Source organism: Chinchilla lanigera, unplaced genomic scaffold (assembly GCF_000276665.1).
Source record: "Chinchilla lanigera isolate Chin_1 unplaced genomic scaffold, ChiLan1.0 scaffold00054, whole genome shotgun sequence".
Classification (NCBI taxonomy): Eukaryota; Metazoa; Chordata; class Mammalia; order Rodentia; family Chinchillidae; genus Chinchilla; species Chinchilla lanigera.
Genome location: NW_004955455.1, coordinates 11,269,419 through 11,285,883, shown reverse-complemented (window position 1 = coordinate 11,285,883; position 16,465 = coordinate 11,269,419). Strand labels below are relative to the sequence as shown.

The following is a 16,465-nucleotide window of genomic DNA, read 5'->3' as shown; positions in this document are numbered from 1 at the left end:
GACCAAAATTGACCTACATTTCTTGTAAGAGATACCATAATTGACCTACAAAAAATTCTGACTAGTCTATTTATAATTACAAACTTCTAAAATTATAAAAGTTACTCTAATTCAGTTTGGCCAAAAAATATATTTGAGCATACTCTAATATTGTAAGCTGACATCTGTGTATCTATTTGTCAATATATCTGCTGTTTTTATTTGAGCTCAACAATTTTTAAATTTTTTTCTTTTTTCTTCTGTTCTTTCCTTTCTTTTTTGCATTTTTGGATTTTGAAGCATTTGTCTGATATGCTTCCACCTGGCTTGCCAACTGGTCAAAATGATGCTAAAACTTTATTTATTTAACAAGATCAGGCTTTACTGCTGCAAAGCTGATCAGGGCTAATTCTCCATCTCCACTTCTCACTGTGGTGCATACACTAAGGTAGCTCAGAAAGACCAAAACAGGAACACTGGGCCACCAGTAGCCATGACTGGAGCCCAACCTAGCATCAGCGCTTGGGTTCAGCCACAAGCAGCTCCATGAGCTGCAGCCCCCTCCTGGCTCCCTGGCAAGCAGGTGACCCCAAGCAGGCTTGGGGCATATGCCCCAAGGGAGCCTGCATCTACAGTTCAGCTCTGCTCGGAACTCCTCCACCCCTCCCAGCTCCTCTCCTGAAAGGACAGGAGGGAAGCTGGGCCCATGGTGGGCTGGGGCTGTGTCACTGGTTGTGTAAATGTAATGTATATTGCTGTTTATGTATTGTGATTTAAGAGTCTCTTATTGTTCAAAAATAATGTGTTAAATGTTATGATAGGGTTTTCATAAGTCATCAAAAATTATTAAGAGCATTAAACAAAAATTCCTTGGGGTGTGAAGAGACTACTGGACAGGACTCCAATTGATGAAGAAGGAAGCAGCTGCCTGGATAATTATCCAGTCCTTGTTCATTAATGAGAAACCCCAATAATCTCCATGGCCTTATGGGAGATACCCCCAATAAATTGGTCATCAGCAAAATGTTAAGTTTTCTAGAAATAATCCAATAAGGTTTTCTCACAAAAGATGTTCTTGGTACAGAACTAAATTAAGAAACAAAGGTTTTCCACATGGGTCTGACAATTCACTGTTAATCTCATGCTGTATTAAATGTATTCTTGCCTTCCAGGTGTACCTTCTTCTAAAATGCAAAACTGGGATTTTTTAGAACCTTCTTCTAAAATGAAAACCCTATCATAACATTTAACACATTATTTTTGAACAGTGAGAGACTCTTAAATGTAAAATGTAAAACTGGTGATAGACCTTTTCTTTCAGACTCAGACATTAGCCTTTCTTTTGTGCTCCAATTATGATAGGAAGTTCATGTCAAGCCAACATGAGGTCACCAGCCAGTAATAATAACAAAAACTTATGTGATGTATATGCTATATATGTGGTGCTGTACTTAGACATGCCTGGACATTAGGCGGTCCAGACAATGTCACAAATTTTTTCAGTGACATCCCATTAAAGGTCAATGAGTCAGATAAAAGCTTCTTATATATTAGATAGAAATGATTGATTAAAAGAGCTATACTATGTCAAAATGGAAATTTATGTCACAAAAAATGTCATCATGATTGTCATGCTACAATATTATTTATGATTTTGATTTTAAATTTTCTGTGTAAAATTATATAGCTTGCCTATTAGTAAAAAAAAAACAAAAACAAAAACAAAAAAAACAAAACAACAGCAAAAAAAGCACCACAAAAATGCTTTTGGAACTAAGCACAGTGGCATATGCTTGTAATCCCAGCTACATAAGAGGCTAAGGCAAGAGGATTGTGATTTGTTTTGTTTTGTTTCTTGAGACAGTCTCCATGCCTGGCAAGGATTATAATTTTGAGGCCAGCCTGGGCAATTTAGTGAGACCCTGTCCCAAAATAAAACAAAAAAGAGCTAAGGATGTAGCTTAGCTCCATCTCATGCCAAGAATGTATGAGGCTCTGGGGTCAATCCCCAGCAGCAGCAGCAGAAAAAAAAAAGCATTACTAGATCAATTGATAAAATTAGAAAATATATTAGATGCAAATATTGTATCAATATAAATTTATAAAATTGACAATATACATGAAAATAATATCCATAATCTTAGGGACAAAGGGTCATAATATATAATTTATTCTCACCAAGCATGGTGTCACATGCCTGTGATCCCAGCACTCATGCAGCTGAGGCAGGAGGATCACCATGAGTTTGAGGTCAGGTTGGGCTACACAGTGAGTGCAAGGCCATCCTTAACTACTTAAGGAAGCCCTGTCTCAAAAGAAACCAAATAATAATAATAATAATAAATATAGTTTATTCTCAAATTATTCAGGGAAAAATCACACACGTGTATATGTATGTACATATATAGATGTATATACACACTTTTATAGAATGAAAATCAAATGTTAACAGGTGAATCTGATAAAAGGATATATATGTGTTCCTCATGCTTTTGTTTTAAGACAAGGTCTCACTATGCAGTTCGGGCTAGCCTTGGTGTGTCCAACCTGTGGCCCGCAAGCGGCCTGTGGCCCTGGATGAGATCATTAACTTTTAAAATCATATGTGATTTTTACAATAACAAATGCTGGTGAGGGTGCAGGGAAAAAGGAAACTTCTTCATTGTTGGTGGGAATGTAACCTGGTCCAACTACTACGCAAATCAGTATGGTGATTCCTCAAAAAACTAAACCTAAAAATCCCACTTGCCCCAGCTCCCCAAGATACCCGCCTAGGTGTCTTTTTGAAAGACTTGAAGACATCATGTTGCAACGGTCCATGGGTACTCATGTTTACAACAGCACGACTCATAATAGTGAAATCTGTATGTCCATAAGCAGATGAATAAATAAAGAAAATGTGGTATTTACCCACAAGAGAGTACTACTATTCTGTATCTCTGTAAGAATACATCTGAGTCCTTTGTAGGAAAAGATACACGTTGAGCCCATAATGTTAAGTTAAATAAATTAGACACACAAGCTTAAATATTGCATGGGTTCTCCTATACAAGAGACCCAGAGTATAAATACTTAAACAAACAAATAAAAGATAGACAATCGGAAATAGAGATAGAGCTTTTGCAAATGGGAAAGGGATCTAGAGACGGAGGGAGGCGGAAGGAAGGGAGGAAAAGAGAAATAAAAAGGATTAAGAGGGCAGGGATACAGCTCAGTGGCACAAGTGCCTGCCTGGCAAGTGCAAGGTCTTGAGTTCGATTCCCAGTACAAAAAAAAAAATTAAGAAATGTTAAGTACGCAACATGCAATGAATGTAAACACACACATTACAAAGTAAAGTGTGCTGCAAACACACACTAATACAAAGTAAATAAATATAAAACATAAAAAATGAAATTATTATGTGGTTTTTAGTGGTAGCTGTCATGACTAGACTTTGCAATGCTCAAGGGCGGACTGCAGAGGCGACAACAGCACCCAGGGTGAACACACGAGGGCGCAGTGCCGCGCTCCCTCCACCTCCTGCGCGCGTCACACACAGCCAGTCGGATCAAAACCCGTGTGTACCAGACGTTCCATGTGCTTGTATGATTCGGAAAGTAAAATGCAGTGATTACCAGTGACAGTATTTTTTTGTTTGTTTGTTTTTCTCCGGTACCGGGAACTGAACTCACGACCTTGCGCTTAGCCAGGCAGGCGCTTTTGCCGCTGAGCTAAATCCCCAGCCCCCACCAGTGACAGTATTTCCACCTACCTACACATTTACTGTTTTAAGCAAACAGGTAAGCTTTCTTATTTAATTATTTGAACTTGGGCTTGTTATTTTTTTTTCTTTACAGTTACATAAAATATAAAAAGGAAGTTTTGTTACTTAAATATATTAACTATATTATATATGTGTCCCAAGACAATTCCTCCTTACTCAGTGTGGCCCAGGCAAGGCAAAAGGTCCAACCCCTATTCTCTAGCCCAAGCCATGCCCACTCCTCTGAAGTCCCAGAGTCCCTAACCTAAGTCCCTAACCTAAGTCCCCTGGGCCCAAAGTGCAGCTGACTTCAACTCAGCTTTCAAAGCCTGATGAACCTTCACCTCTTGCAAAAAGCCTCCCAGCCCCAAGTCTCCAGGTGCTCCGTGGTGACAGTGCCCACTCCCTCCTCCCCACACCTGAAGGCGAGCCCCAGGGGGCTGGCCCTGCCCCTCCAAAGCTGCTCCATAAAAATTAGTTGAGTAATTAATGAGTAAGAAGAGGCAGCCTACTTTTTTGTCTTCTCGAAAGTCTCTTGGCCTTTGCAAATGCTGTTCACTCTTTCTGGAATACTTTTTAATTCCTCTCTCTCCTACTCTCCCATAAATGGCTCTTATTCAGCTTACACTCAGCAGAAATGTTACTTATTTTCTGGCTTTGTAATATGTGGCTCAAGTTCCCCATGACCATGCTCCCTTGGTACCTTATACTCCATCCTAGATCTATTCTTATTTGTCTTCCCTGAAAGACCATAAATCTCAGGAAAATCATTGTTGAAATTCCTGGTGTAGTACCTGATGCATATAATTGCTCAATACCTATTTACTGGATGGATGGATGGATAGATGGATAGATGGATAGATGGATGGATGGATGGATGGATGGACAGAGGACCAATTAACACGGAGCAACTCAACCATTCTTCTGGCCACCACGAGGGGGCAGCACTCAACAACCAAAACTCCCCACATTGGGCAGTAGGGCCAGACCCGACAGAGGCCTGGCCTCTAATCCAGCCCCATGACTCAGACAGGAGAGCAGACCACAGAGGTGATGCCACACCCACGCGGCCCCTGTGGTCCCAGGAGCAGTTCAGGGCAGGAAAAAGCCGCAGGTGCAGGCCTAGCACATACCCAGCATGCCGATGCCCAGCATGAAGGCGTCCATTCCGTAGGGCATGACTCGAGACCTCCCCCGGGCTGAACCTGTCGGGGACATCACCTCCTTTGGCTGAGCTTTCTTACATTCCACCTGCAATGAGACCAGATGGTCAGTCTTTCCTACCACTAGGGTCACTGTTCCTCCTGTTCCCTGACAGGGCTTTGATTATTAAATTTCTTTTTTTTTTTGTTTTTGTTTTTGTGCGGTACCAGAGATCGAACTCATGACCTTACGCTTGCCAGGCAGGCACTTGTGCCACTGAGCTATATCCCCAGCACTTCTTTTCTTTTCTTTTCTTTTTCTTTCTTTCTTTCTTTCTTTCTTTCTTTCTTTCTTTCTTTCTTTCTTTCTTTCTTTCTTTCTTTCTCTTTCGAGGCAGGATCTTGCTATGTAGTTCAGCCAGGCCTTGAACTCACTTTGTAGCCCAAGCTGGGCTTCAAACTCACGGCAGTCCTCCCGCCTCAACCTCCCAATGCTGGGATTACAGGTGTGCACCACCACACCCGGCCCCCTTGATTATTAATTTCACTGTTAGCATTTATGGAACACACTATGTGTACTGCATTGTGTAAAAGGCTTTGGGTACCGTGGTGTTCACTGAATGTTTACACTAAGCCTATGATGGAAGTGCTATTGTGACTCCCATTTTACAGACACAGAAACTGAGGCTCAGAGAGGGACCCAATTAGCCATTATATGGCTAGATTTGGTGGGGGGAACAAGCTCTGCCTTAGTGTCTGCCTCTGGATACTCAGAGCTTTCCGAAGGGCTCAGCCCTGAGCCCTGGGCCCTCTCCACACCTCTCCCTCCATCCAGTCCCAGCTCACCATTTTGTTGTTGATTTCATGGAAGTGGATTTCACACACTTTCTCCACGATGTCTTCACTCTCAAACGTGACAAACCCGAACCCTAGACATTGGAGAAGGGGCAAGCACAGGGTCAAAACCAGGGCTCGTGGTCAACACCCAGCTCCAGGCCATCCCAATACCACAGCTCCTCTCTTGCGGGCAAGCGTCTGAGAGTTAATGAGAGGCTCTGCCCACAGCCTAGCAGCCTGTCAACTATCAGCTGAGACAGGGTTTCAAGTCCCAAATTACAGATGAGCAAACCAAGGCTCAGCAAAGTGAAGTCACTTGCCCAAGGTCACACAGCAAGTTAGAAAGTGGCACAACAACCACGAGGTGTAAGTGCCCCTTAGAATTAGAGGGAGGTTGAGCCCAGGACCCCAAAGATACTGAGTTCCATGCCACACTCAAGTCCCTTATAAAGAAACCCCATCATATGCGGACAGAACCTACCCACATCCAGACTTTTAATAACCAGTACAATCTAAACGCTATGAAAATAATTGTTGTCCTGTATCATTTAGGGAAAAACAAGGAAAAAAAAGTCTGTGTGGACTCAGTACAGACCCAGCATTTTTTTTTTCCTCAAATACTGTTTTTAAAAACATTTTTTTCAAATATACTTTTTTCAAGTATTTTTTAAACTTGGTTGAATCTGAAAATGCAGATTCCACAGATATGGAAGAGTGACTACATTTAATGAGCCTTTTCTCTCCCTCCATTGCTTTCCCAAGGGGGAGGAGAGGACACCCTCAAACATTCACTTAAACTTACACAAAAGTATACACGTGCAAACATACCTTTGTACACAAACACACAACACGTAGGTGCACACGCTGCCAGATACATACTGCCTGGGTCCCTACCTCAAACAGGGACACTCTACATGTGCAGTTGCCCTGACACACCACACACGCACACATATCCAGATACTCTTGCATGCACACAAATGCACACCACACACTACCCACTCCCCAGAAAGGCTCAAGGCCCAGACCCCTGAAGCAGCGCCCCCGCCCCTCCTGAGCATGTCCCAGGGGCTGGAACTGGATTTCTCTGAAGGCAAAGTCCTTGGGGGAAAACAACCAAGCAGGGCGAACAGTGTGGCCCAGATGCTCCCAGGGTTGGGGCCGAGGGGGCCTGGGAGGAGGCTCGCCAGGGTGGGTGGAGGGCAGCGGCAGGGCAGACTGGCTGGGGTTTCGGAGTCAGCCTGACCCTGGGGCAGCCTGGCCTGACCTCTGGTTACCAGGGACAAGGTAAACCTGGGCTAAGGCGGACAGCGGCCAGGGCAGGGGGTGGAGGGCGCTGATGCCAGGAGGCTGTCCTTCGCTCCTCTCCTCTCGGGTGTCTGCAATTCGGCAAGTTTCTAGCACAGGAAATGGTGGGACAAAAGCCTTCTGTAAGGCCAGGCCCGGGAGAGGATGCAGATCCTCAGGGATAGGATGTCAGAAGGCGAGATGAAAGGGCAGCTGTGACCTGCGGCCCCCTGGCTGACCACAGGCCCCCAGCCCAGCTTGGGGAGGGGGAGGGGGGCATGCTCACCTCGGTGCCGGTTGGTGGTTTTGTCGAACATCAGCATGGCATCATCCACCTGAAACACAGCCTGGCATAGAGGACCCACCAGACACCGGGGCTCCCGTGACCTGTGCACTCCAGGCTTCATCCTAAACCTGCTCCCTGCTCGGGGGACAACTTTCCATCTGCAGGCCCACCGGACACCACGGTACCCCCTAGACAACCACCAGATTCCCAGTGGACTACACCGCAGTTAGTACGCTCCAAGTATGTGCCTGACACTTTATCCCCATGATCCTAACATCCCGTGCAGGGCAAGATCCCCATTTCGTCTGTAATAAAGAAATGGACTGGGGAGAAGCTGCCTGTTCAAGGTCAGACGGCAAGTCCTGGGCCAGGCTGGGGAGCGGGAGGCACTGAATGGGTGCTAGAGAAGGAAATACAGGAGTGAGACTATGGGATGGGGAAGCAAAAGCCTCCTTCCTCTTTGCAAAAGGCCAGGCGGACAGGACAGCAGCCAGACTCTCCTGGTACAGATCTTTTCTCTAATTGAGGTTTCCTTTAGCTAGAGGCTGTAATTAAAGCAAGTAGAGTTCAGTGCCTGGGCTGCTCGCCTCCCACTGACTGGGGGAGGAGAAGGGGCCGGGGAGGGGGGAGGGTCTACATGAGCTACATTCTCTTGAACCCCAGTCATCTCTGCTACTGCCCCCAGCCATCCCGTCAGACCCACGGACAGCCAAAGTCCGTCCCGCCTCCTTCCCCTTGCCTACCTCTGGCCCGTCTTTGCCCTCTGAGCTAGCAAGATCTGATTCACTCTGTGTAGAAATCAGGGCCTCTGATCTCCCCTGTCACATCTCACCCGGGCCCCTGACCCTTCCCCAAATGACCAGAAATCCTGAGGGTAAGAGAGGAAACTCTCCTCTGGCCGTGGCGCACAGCCTGTCCCCAGCGTTCCTCCCCTGCCCTGCATCTGCCTTGTAAGTGGCCTCTTCCGCCTCATTAAAGTAGAAAGTGCAGGCCTGGAACCAGGGTGGTCCTCCAGCTCCCTTTTGGCACCAAGCTACACTAGGATTCTGGTTTCCCCTGGGGGAGTCAAGAGCCTACTGGACCAGGAGGCAGGGGGTTCCCTGGAGAATCTCAGAGGGAAATGACATCTCCCTTCCCAAAGGGCCTCCTGCCCCAGGGCCCTGCACTAGGGTGCCACCCTCATACTCTGTTCCCGATTCTAAGTCAGCTGACATATTCATACTGGAGGGATACTTCTGGTTTGGTTTTTTGGTTTTGTTTTGTTTTTCGTTTTTCTTCCGGTACCAGGAATTGAACTCATGACTTTGCGCTTGCCAGGCAAGCGCTTTGCCGCTGAGCTAAATCCCCAGCCCCTGGAGGAATACTTCTGCCTCGGCACATGCCCTCACCCTTCGCATAAGCAATGGAAGGCAGAAACCTCGAAAGAAGCGTTTTGAGTTAGAATCCTGGGTCCTATACTTATTGGCTGGGTAAGCTTGAGCAAGTGGCTTTAGCTTTCCATGACTCTGGTTCCTCATCTGTGACGCGGCCACAACAGTGACTATAGCACAGGGAGGAGTTAGATGAGACAGCGCATGGGGCGCTCTTACAGTAATAACAGCTATTATTATTATTATTTCTCACAGAAGGGCTTGCCCAGTCACATGGGGGACGGTGGCAAAGCTGCAGAGAGAGCAGTCCAACATCACCGGCTTGAAGGTTTCCTTCTCCACGGCAGCCACGGTCAGTGACAACCAAGATCACCATCCTATTGAGCACCTTGACTTGGGCTCATTAATTGCTTTTTGAATGGATGAATGAATGAATAGAAGAACCAGCCACACCTTCCTCTTTAATCCTACAGCTTTGAGTTCTTGCCTGACCCACAAACAGACTGGGGCCACATCCACCGTCCTTCCGGCCTCCTTCCATCCAACCTTCCCAATCCAATATCCCTGGTCCTCCCACACCCTTCAACCTGTGCCTCGGCTGGACAGACCCCCCAGTGGGGCCGGTGGGGTTGAGGCCAGGGCAGGGGCAAGGAAAGTAGCTGGGGGTCCAGGGTACACCCACCGGTGTCCCCTCCTGGGGCCAGCTGAGGGGAGGGAGGCTCCGGGCCCAGTGTCCTTAATAGGCTTTGGTCTCCATGGGAACCCGGGGGTAGGGGGACTTGGGCGGGGGGAGGGGAGGCGACCGGGGCCTGCTGACCAGTGGGAGCCGCCAAGTTCGGCGGCCGCTAAGCCTGAGTGGCAGCCATGGCGGCTGACCATTGTTCCCCCCTCGGTGGCGGCCCCTCGATCCGGGCGGGGGGCTCCCCGCCGCGGGGCCCTTGGCATTCCCGGCTGTCCCCCTCGCTCCCTGGCAGCCTATTCTCCGGCTCCCCCTGGCCTCCCCGGGCCGGTTTCACATGCCAACGCCGATTTAGGCCCGAACAAAAGACGCGGCCGCTGACGGCTTCTCCTGGGGCCCGGTTGCCATGGCAACGCCGGCCCCGGGGGCAGGCGGCCTCCAATCACAGCTGCTGGATCAGATTAGTGCGAGCTCTAATGCTCGGCGCTCAGACACAAAGACACCCCGCCGGAGCCGAGCCGGGCCTGCTGCTTCCCAGGAGCGCCCTTCCCTCTGGGGCCCAGGCCTGGCCTGCCCTGCGTCCTGGACCCAGGTCCCCACGGAGGCGCCTGAGCTGAGGCCTCTACACCCCACCTTCCCTCACGTCAGCATCCTACGCCAGGGAACCCCCCCAGTCGGCCAAGCTCTGAGTCCATTTCCCAAGCCACGTCCAGCGTGGCCTGCTGGGGAACTAGAAATGCCTCGCTGGAAAAGTGGAGGCCCAACCCCTAGCCTGTCTCATCGAAAGGAAATACCAGGGACCCATGCTCCAAGCAAAGATGCCCTCCTTCACTGGGACATTTTACACTTGCACCCTTCTCTGCCGTCTCCCCATGGGGCCCTGAAGTTCACCCTGCTCACCTTTCTGGGGAGACCTTATTGTCTGACGTCACCACACTTCCTATGCGCAGCCTACCTCTTCATAGGCCCAGAAAAGCTCAGTGCACCTCAGAGCTGCGAGCCACTCCTCTGAGCCAGATCAGAACGTGGGGTGCTTTCTTCAGTTCCCCTCAATACCTACGGGATCAGCAGCTCTCCCAGCTCCTGCCCCAAGCGTCCCACCTGTGCAAGCAGGGTACTCAGTGCAATGGGGAGTCATGTTTATTGCCTCCTTATCATCCTTACCAGGAAGGGCTGGGAAAGGTGCAAACTCCCAGGAGGCCAAGGGGTGACTGGCTTGAACTGGCTATAGGAGCACCGCCTCCCTTGGGAAAATGAAGATAAGAAAGAGAAAAATACAGGGGAAGGACAACAACAGGGATGCTACTGTGTGGCTTCCTCTCCCTGGGGAGGCCCAGAGTCTGAGGCCCATAGATGGAACGGCGGCTTGGCCTGGCCTCACCTACAGAAGGACCCAGCACCCCCATCACCCTTTATAGGAATTGGGATGACCTGGTTAATCCTCACTTGCTACTGACCATTCTATGGCGCTTTCACACCCCAGCAAGCACCTCATTCAGGACCCACCTTCCCAAACTGTTCAAAATATTGCTTCACGTCTTCCACCGTGGTGTTCACTGACAGTCCCCCCACAAAGATCTTCTTCGTTCGAGTCACCATCTGTTCGGGGAGGGAATGAGACAGTGGGCATCTGAGTCCTGTGGCCTACAGCCACCAGCAGGGGCTCGAGCCCCCCTGCCAGGATGCCAGCTGACAAGCTCTCTGTGGCCCCAGTCTCTCAGAAGGCCCCTCCAAGCTTCCCCCTGGACTCCCGCCTCTAGGCCTGTCATGGGCAGCTGTGCACAACCTGGCTGGCTTGAGTACACCTCGCTCCCCTGGGCTCTGTGTCTGGAAGATGCCTTCCCAGAGGACTCACATGGGGAAGGGGTGGGTCAATGACCCAGGCCCTCCGCCTAGCTCAAAGACAGCGGCCCTCCTGGGAGACACCAAAGCCATCCCTGGGTCTCCCGACATCTTCCTCATCAACCTCTTCCCAACCCAACCTCTGGCAGCCCTGTGGCTCCGGCCCTGTTTTAGGAGGAACACATGGTCCTAATTACCCCAGGAGCGCATGGCTAATCCGCGGCAATTCCCAGCCCCATCCTAACACTAAAGCACCTTCTGTCACCAAACTGCTTAATGGAATTAACCCAATTCCGACCATGTGCTCCCTGGTGCGGCTTCCTTCGAATACCTGCTCCATAATTGCTTTCAGGCCCTCTGCTGGACCCCTTCCAGAGATGCCCCTTTCCTGTCTCCTAAAACTGTTTCTCTACCTTTGCCCTGGCAGGCGCTGGGGCATTGATGGAATCCACTAGGTCAGACTCTTAAAGCACCCTAGTTCCCATCCCCTTATAAAGGGGAAACAGCTCTCCTGGAAAGGGATCTAGTTCTAGGACATATGATAAGTTAGCAAACTCAGGAGTCCTGACTCTCTGTACTGTAATTAGCCTTTCTTCCTGTCCCTTATAGTCCACAGCTTAAAAATTAAGATCTGGCTGGCTGCCATGAAGCCTGGAATTGAATCTGAGGCCCCTGTCCTGAACCACAAGTTTTTTGTTATTTGGGGTTTTTTTCTTTTGTTTTGTTTTGTTTTGAGACAGGGTCTCACTATGTAGCCCAGGCTGGCCTCAAACTCTCAATCCTCCTGCCTCAGCCTCCCGAGTGCTAGGATTACAAGGGTGCGCCACCACGCCTGGCAACAAACTTCGAGCACTATATTGTTCAACTGCTCAGAAACTCATTTTCTACATACAGTGTCCCTCTCCCCAAAACATCAGGGAGAGGGAATCCTTGAAAGAGCAGCCATAGATAGCTATATTAAAAAACAACAGATGACAAGAGTCCACGGTTCCTCCCGCTCTGCAAGGCCAACATGTCTCACACCATAGGGAGGAAGGTGACTGGGGGGTCAGAGGTCAGCAAGCTCCCTGGTCCAACTCTAGCTCAGCTTCAGAGGGCGAGCCTACACTGCTCTCAGAGCTTCATGCACGGAGGCCATGATCTATGAGGTCAGAATTAGACTCAGGGTCCAAACTGTACTTGTTTCAAAGAATCCCCTGAATCCTCACACAAGCAGCCCCCTCTCCAGTATACTCCAGAGCACAGATGGAAAGATGCTTAGCATCTTCATTCCACCACAGCCCTTTCCAGAACAGCTCCAAAACAGAAGTTCCAGAAGCGTGTGCCATAGAAGAGAATGCTGGGAATATCACTGCCCCGAGTTGCCTGGCAGAAAAGAATTCCTCCCAGCCACAGGCCCACCTACCTTAGGCTGTGCTCTCCGAGGAAAGGCCACCTTGGGGTCAATCTGAAAGAGCAGTGAAAGATGAAGGAGTTCAGGTTCTTACCTTTCAAATTGTGACCACACAGCCTTTGCCCTGAGGACTTCTTTCTCGTCCCAGGACACAAAGGTGACAAAACCCACAACTGCCTCTGACAGGAAAGCCTAGCGGTTATGCAAGATGCTGGGTTCAAATCCCACTTATGCTGCTTCCCAGCTGCAAGATCTTGGACAGATTACTTAACTTCTCTTACCTCAGGGTAAGCTCACCTACAACATAAACAAATACCGATATCTACTTCCAAAGGGGTCATCTGCAAATTATTCGAGATAATGCATGCAAAGCGTTTGGCATAGTATCGGGCTTACAGCAAGAACCAAAAATAATGTAAGGCAAGTCTTATTCCTTCAAGTATACTGAGAGCCATCCTGGCATAAGTGACTTCACACAGATACCTGCCTAAAGGAAGGCATACAATTCTGACTTTGGAAGCCTTCCAAGTGGGGATACTCTGTGCCTGAAAAAGGCTGCAAGACGAGAGTGCATAGCCACAACGAATAGACCCAGTTGTTTCCCAATCCTCCAACCTCTAACAGCCTTCCCAAAGCTGCAAGCAAACAGCTCCTGATAATGCAGCTCGGTTCAGGATGAGGCAGGGTGCCGTCTTTGATGATGTGAAAGGGCAAGGGACTTGGACTTAGAAACTTTGGGCTGCTTGCCAAGCCTGTGATCTTGGTAACTTGCTTGCCCCTCTGAGCCTCAGTTCCCTCATCCACAAAGTGGGGACAATCACACCTACTCTTCCCAAGGGCAGCTGTGGGGAATCAAACGAGATAACACCGGTGAAAGCAGTCCTTTGTGAACTGGCCTTCACTGCACAAACAAAGGTGCTATTACGAGGAGGCTACCTTTGCCCTTGGCTGTGAACAACCAGAGGGAAAAATCAAGATGCACCTGGGTGCTCTAGCCATGCTGACAAACAGTAAGACACAGGGCAGGACCAACAGCGGGCCTATGAGGCTGGGTCATGCCAGAGTTTCTTGCCACCCACATGGGTGGACATCATTCAGAAGTTCACCAGCCAATCACAGAGAAGATCTATCTTTTCCCCCGAAGTTCCTCCTTTTCAAAATCCAGCCCCATTCTAGACAAGTGGCTCTGGCTTCCCTCTGCCTGAGTGGCACAGACCAGGACTCAGCCTCCTGCAGCCTGCCCTGCTGGAATCTGACCATAGGGATGGACCTCCAAAATATACCTGGGGGCAACGTCCCATTTCTTGCAAAGGCCCACCGAGCTCTAAGGAAAGGCAAAGCTGCCCACTGCCCCGTCTGATTTCATACCTCCACAGACATTCACATCCTGTGTCTCCCAGAAGCAGCCTCCCTCAGCCACCAACACACCTCAGACAGTCCCCCTGCACAGAACCTCATGGGGCGATGGTGCTCGAGTCACACCGGCCCCCAGACCCACTCGTACCCAATCCCTGACATACCCTACCTCCACTCTGGCTCACAGCTGGCAACATAAATAAAACCCAACAAGTAAATAAAAGGTGAAAGTCGGAACCCAAAATAGACTCCACACAGTGAACCTCCCTCCCACCCCCTGCCCCCGCCCCGAGATGCCAAACACAGACAAAGCCCTTGCCCTCGGTGAGTCCTGGTCTCTAAGGATACCCATCTCAGTATCCTTCCTCCCTCTTCTCTCTTCACCCTCATCAATCTTCCACTCCCAAGCCCCCAGCCCCGGCCCCAGCCCCAGCATCTCAGGAAGAAGAAGAAGAAGCCATCAGTGCATTCTGAGGACAGGGGACGGTAGGAGAACAGGCAGTTTGATGGCAGATAATCACCAAAAACAATAGGCCACTGTCTCTCCTTCCCCAGCCTGGGTCACTCAGGCTGCGCCAAGAAGATCCTTTCAGACCCAGTAAAGTCGAGGCCTGGCCTCATTTGCTCATTACTGAGAGAGCCGGAGTGGGAGCCACTGGGCAGAGATAACAGGAGCTGGGGACAGGCGGTAATTTAACAAATTCTTGGGCACAACCAGCCATTGTTGCAGGTAAACAGGAGCCAGTGACTGACCCAAGCAGGGAGGCCCAGGGCTAGGGGAGAGTGGGGGAGTGCGGAGAGAGGAGATCACGCTGTCCCCACAGGGCCCCCTGGCACACAGACACCCCACCACCAAGTAAGCCCTCCTCTGATTTTCTCCTTTTCCCTCTCCCCTTGAGCTGGCCTCTGCCAGCGCCCCCTGCAGGGTCCAAGACACTGGGGAGCAGTGGGACAGCAGCAAAATGTTCCAGGAGTTTGAATGCCAAGCAAGCAGCCTCTTCCTCAGATCTAGTCTTCAGAAGCGTGTTGTGTGTGTGTGTGTTTTTTCCCCCAAGCAAGCTAGCTCCCTTCTCATAAATCTGCATGGGCCAAGCAGGTCCGTGTCTTCTACACAAAGCAAGGAGCTCATTGACCAAAGTCAGAAGGAGGAGGAGGGGGAGGAGGGAGACTCAGTCAGTGCCGCCCTGCCATTGGTCTGGAATAGAAGGGGGTGTCACGGAGTCAAACACTAGTTACAGTTCAGAAGCCACCGGGTGGGTCACTGTAGCCCTGACTCACCCACTTTGGGCAAGGGGAGCGAGCCAGCCCCACCCCAAGCCGTGAAGCACCAAGATTAGTACTTATAGGGTGCGGGTGGTAACTGCATCTTCCCTCACTAATACTGGGGGGAGGGGGTGTAGCATCTCATCCCAGGCCTGGGATTCTTCTCCCTCTGTTCCCCAACTCTAGTGACAAAGTTTCAGAGCACGGCAGCCCTCTTACTCCGAGAACGTCCTCTTTCCTGAAGGATCCCTGCCCCGCTGTCCCCTGGGGAGAGTCCTGACCCTCTCCTCTGACAGCCTCCCTCTCCCAAAGGACCCCTGAAGCCCCAAGGGCCACTCACTGTTTTGGAGTCGAGCTCGTGCCGCGATTGCGCCAGCACTTTATCCACCCCCGCCTGGTCCATGAAAGTGACGAAGCCGAAACCCCTGCGCGGCGTAGTGAGGGAGAGGCAGATGGTTACAAGGCAGTGCGAGTGGCAATGGTGGAGGGGGGCGAGCCGGGAGCCGGAGGAGCGGGTGAGGGGCTCACCTGGATCTCTTCGTCAGGGGGTCCCGCATCACCAGACACTCCTTCACCTCCCCGAACTGGCCGAAGTATTCGCGCAGCCCTTCTGTAACCACACACCCGCCTTCGGACCAGTCCGGGCCCCGCGCCCTTCCCCCCTCCCCAGTCCTTTGCCCCGGGTGACCCCGGCGCAGCCAGGCCACCCCCGCGCCAGGCTGCCCGCGCGCTCCCCGCGGCCGGCCCACCCTACCCCCCGCGCTCGCCCGGCTCCCGTGGAGCCTGCCGGCGACCACCCGGGCCCCGGGAAGCCAAGGGCCGAGTTGGGCTGGAGGGGGGACAGCTTCGGCCGGGTTCCCGCCGCTCCGAGAGCAGCCTCACAAAAGTTTGAGCCGCAGGTGCGAGCGGAGTTGGCGCAGCCGCTGGTGGGTCCCGGGGGCCCAGCCCACCCCCCCACCATGCCCCCTGAACCCCTCAACTGCTCTCCTTCCCCCGCTGGGCCGTGCGCGCTCTCAGATCGCCCTGCGCTCTCGGGGTCCCCGGGCGGGGCGCGAAAGAGGGCACGAGGGCGCCGGGGGTCAGCAGGGCGCAGGGCCGGGCTGGGGTGTCCGGGGCTGGGGGACCGGTGGGGGGGTCCGAGGCGCTCTGCGGGGCCGGCAGGCGCTCCCGGGCTGGCTCACCCTGCGTAGTCTGCCAACTGAGTCCCCCGATGAACATCTTGCTGCGGGAGGAGGAGAGACACAAAGGGCCCGCGTGAGCGCCGGGCGCCAGGGCGCAGGGGGCGCGGG

At 51.1% G+C, this 16,465-nt stretch overlaps 1 protein-coding gene across 3 annotated transcripts in view; it reads right to left on the bottom strand.

The window, feature by feature from the left end:
• The window catches only part of Msi1 (musashi RNA-binding protein 1), a gene marked incomplete at its 5' end in the record, with an annotated part of 28,857 nt that extends 12,459 nt beyond the window's left edge, over positions 1-16,398 (bottom strand). For all 3 annotated transcript variants that reach the window (XM_013520366.1, XM_005396511.2, XM_013520367.1), the window contains 8 exon segments: positions 4,858-4,975; positions 5,713-5,795; positions 7,274-7,322; positions 10,829-10,921; positions 12,570-12,611; positions 15,517-15,601; positions 15,705-15,786; positions 16,358-16,398. In XM_013520366.1, the coding sequence (XP_013375820.1) occupies positions 4,858-4,975; positions 5,713-5,795; positions 7,274-7,322; positions 10,829-10,921; positions 12,570-12,611; positions 15,517-15,601; positions 15,705-15,786; positions 16,358-16,398 (593 nt within the window).
• Between the last annotated feature and the right edge of the window lie 67 nt (positions 16,399-16,465).